Raw genomic sequence first — 3317 nt, 5'->3', positions numbered from 1 at the left:
GTAACGTAACCGACTTAGTTCACGTCACCTATAAATGTATGATATCTCATGCATCCTTGAAAAAGGAATTTGAATTTAATATACTAACTGAAGCATCGGAGTGCCTTTGCAGGTACACTCCCCCCATTTTTGCTCGCTCTCTCTACAAGCGTGTTACAAGCTCGGACTCCTAGAACTCACAAGTTCGGTGTCGAAAGCTATATTCGGTGCCATCACCAGGAGTCGAGTTTCCTCCAAGGTATTCATACAAGAATAATTGGCGCCCACCGTGGGGCCGAAGATATAATCCTTTTTTCATTTCATCGGCCTCAATGTTTCCACCTCCAACTATGGCTGATCAACTCCCACCTACACCAGCCAAACTCCTTCAGATGGTAACTGAGTTGCAACAAGCCAACCAGTGCATGACGGAGGAGAATCAGCGAATGGCAAACCCGATTGTCGAGCTAACCAATGCTCGGATTGAAAACAACAACGATGATCGCCAAGAGCGAACCGAAGAAGCCGAGCATCAATCTGGTCCGACTCACGTGTCCGAAACTGCTAGGAACAAAGGAGCTCAGCTACACCACAACGAAAAAGCTTGGCCAGAAAATGAAAACACTGTACCTGACGATCCTGTTGGACCATTCACAGTCGAAGTGATGAATTTCGAACTGTCCAGAAGGTTTACCTTACCGACGACCTTAATTCCCTACGACGGGATGGGCGATCCAACAAAATATGTCAAGAAATTCAGATCCATCATGATAGTAAATGGTGCATTTGATAAAGTTTTATGCCGTTGTTTTTCTTCTTATTTAGATGGTCCTGCACTTGATTGGTTTTGTTCTTTGCCTGCAGATTCCATTTCCCATTTTCAGGATCTTGCAAAGCTCTTCAAGGAGCATTTTGTTGGCTCGGCCATCTACCTGCATGATTCTGATTACCTGAACACGATCAAACAAGGTCAGAACGAGAGCCTTAAAGACTACCTGACTCGCTTTACAAAAGTCGCCATGAGTATTCCCGACCTCCACCCCGAGGTGCATCTACACGCCCTCAAAAGTGGACTCCATCCAGGCAAATTTCAAGAGGCTATTGTTGTAGCCAAACCAAAGACTTTGGCCGAATTCCAAGAAAAGGTGAAAGGAAAAATCGATATCGAAGAACTCCGACAAGCTCGAAAAGTTGACAAACCACAATATAAGGAAGGCGAGAAACCACGGGACAGTAAGAAAACTTTCAAACCCACTCGCCGTTATGAGTCGTATACTCAGTTCAATACAAAGCACGACGACATTATCAAGGAGATCTTAAATTCCAAATTAATCAAGCCACTGCGAAAGGCCGGCAACTATCCAGACTCAAAGGGTACAGACAAATTAAAGTACTGCACTTTCCACCAGAAACATGGACATACCACTGATGAGTGTGTCATTGCCAAGGACCTGTTGGAATGACTAGCTCGGCAAGTTCACCTCGATAAATACATCGGAGGCTATATGCAACGACGTGCCCCTCCCACTGGCGATCACAACTCGGCAGGACAGCACAGCTGAGACAAAGAAAAGGTGAGCACAAGCCATCCTGAACAACCAAGAGGAGTTATTAAATGTATTTCTGGAGGTTTTGCAGGAGGAGGCAGCACAAGCTCGGCGAGGAAACGCTCTTACCAAGCTATGTTATCAATTGAAGCTAGTCCGAACAATCCTCAAACGCCTCCACACTTCCTACAGATGACGTTTCAAGCCTCCGACTTCAACACAGCTACCACGAATTTGGATGACCCTGTTTTAATCTCCACTCAATTAGGAAATCTCCTGGTAAAAAAGGTACTACTCGACTCGGGGTGCAGTGCAGACGTCCTCTTCTATTCAACATTCCAGAAGATGAAGTTAAGCAACAACATGCTACAACCTTCCACTGGAGACCTGGTCGGTTTTTCCGGTGAAAGGGTCCCGGTTTTGGGATCTGTGTGGTTACAAACCACACTCGGTGAGGTTCTCCTATCAAAAACTTCAGATATTTAATATTTAGTAGTTGACTGTTTTAGCCCTTATAATTTGATCCTTGGTCGATCTTTTTTGAATAAGTTCGGCGCTATTGTTTCTACAATTCATCTTTGTGTTAAGTTCCCTTTGCAGGATGATACTATTGTAACATTCACAATGACACTCATCAAGCCAGATATTGTTACAACAATAGTTTCAAAAGACCCAACAGAAATATACATGCACATATACACAGCATCACCAATCAAGACGAATTCCAGTTATGGCCTACCTTGATCCAAGGGCGGACGTTCTCGAATGACCCACCCCAACGGAAGACTTACAAAAAATCTATTTTGCAGATAGCTCGGAATAATTCACCTACGTGGGATCTACACTAAGCTCGGAGGGAAAAACCTCATTTCAAGCATTTTTACAACAGAATGCCGACCTATTTGCTTGGACCCCTGTAGACATGCCAGGCATCGACCCATCTGTAATTTCTCATAAGCTGGCATTGGATCCCTCTGTCCGACCTATATCACAGAGGAAAAGAAACCTCGGCCTTGAACGAAAGCAAGCCTCCCTGAAAGAAACTAAGAAGCTTATCAATGCCGGCTTCATACAAGAGATCAGATTTACGACATGGTTGGCAAATGTCGTCATGGTAAAAAACATAACGGTAAATGGCGCATGTGTGTTGATTTCACCGATCTCAACAAAGCATGCCCAAAGGATTCCTATCCCTTACCATCTATTGATTCTTTAGTAGATAATGCTTCGAGCTATAAAATCTTAAGTTTTATGGATGCATATTCTGGTTATAATCAGATTTTAGTGCATCCATCCAATCAAAGTAAGACTGCTTTTATTACTGAATATGGAAATTACTGTTATAAAGTTATGCCATTTGGTCTTAAGAATGCAGGTGCAACATATCAACGCCTCATGGACAAGGTATACGCCGCACAAATCGGCAAAAACCTCGAAGTTTACGTCAAAGATATGGTAGCCAAAACAAAGCTCGGCAACAACCATCTGGACGACCTTGCAAAAATATTCCAACAAATCCGAAAATATAACATGAGGTTAAACCTAGAAAAGTGTGCCTTTAGCGTGCAAGGGGGCAAATTCCTCGGCTTCATGCTTACCAACCGAGGAATCGAAGCAAATCCGGAAAAATGCCGAGCTGTGTTGAATATGACAAGCCCACAAACTATCAAAGAAGTCCAACAATTAACAGGGAGACTTGCTGCACTCTCCAGATTCCTCCCTTGCCTAGCTTCTAAATCTTTCTGTTTTTTCCAAACACTAAAAAAGAAAAAAGCTTTTCATTGGACTGAT

The 3317-nt window shown here is 43.3% G+C and overlaps 1 protein-coding gene across 1 annotated transcript; it reads left to right on the top strand.

Annotated features, from left to right (window-relative positions):
• The first annotated feature begins 329 nt into the window (after window positions 1-329).
• Window positions 330-1442, top strand: LOC112770618 (uncharacterized). The gene is made up of 2 exons (XM_025814947.1): window positions 330-759; window positions 844-1442. The coding sequence occupies exons 1-2, from the start codon at window positions 330-332 to the stop codon at window positions 1440-1442; spliced, it is 1029 nt and encodes a 342-aa protein (XP_025670732.1).
• Window positions 1443-3317: the final 1875 nt, after the last annotated feature.

The sequence above is a fragment of the Arachis hypogaea genome, chromosome 18 (genome assembly GCF_003086295.3).
Source record: "Arachis hypogaea cultivar Tifrunner chromosome 18, arahy.Tifrunner.gnm2.J5K5, whole genome shotgun sequence".
NCBI classification, from domain to species: Eukaryota; Viridiplantae; Streptophyta; class Magnoliopsida; order Fabales; family Fabaceae; genus Arachis; species Arachis hypogaea.
This window is presented reverse-complemented; position numbering and strand designations above follow the sequence as displayed.

Coding starts and splice junctions, on each gene's coding strand:
- LOC112770618 (XM_025814947.1), top strand. CDS start 330: ATGGCTGATCAACTCCCACCTACACCAGCCAAACTCCTTCAGATGGTA. Junction 760..843: donor ATCCATCATGATAGTAAATG/GTGCATTTGATA, acceptor CTTTGCCTGCAG/ATTCCATTTCCCATTTTCAG.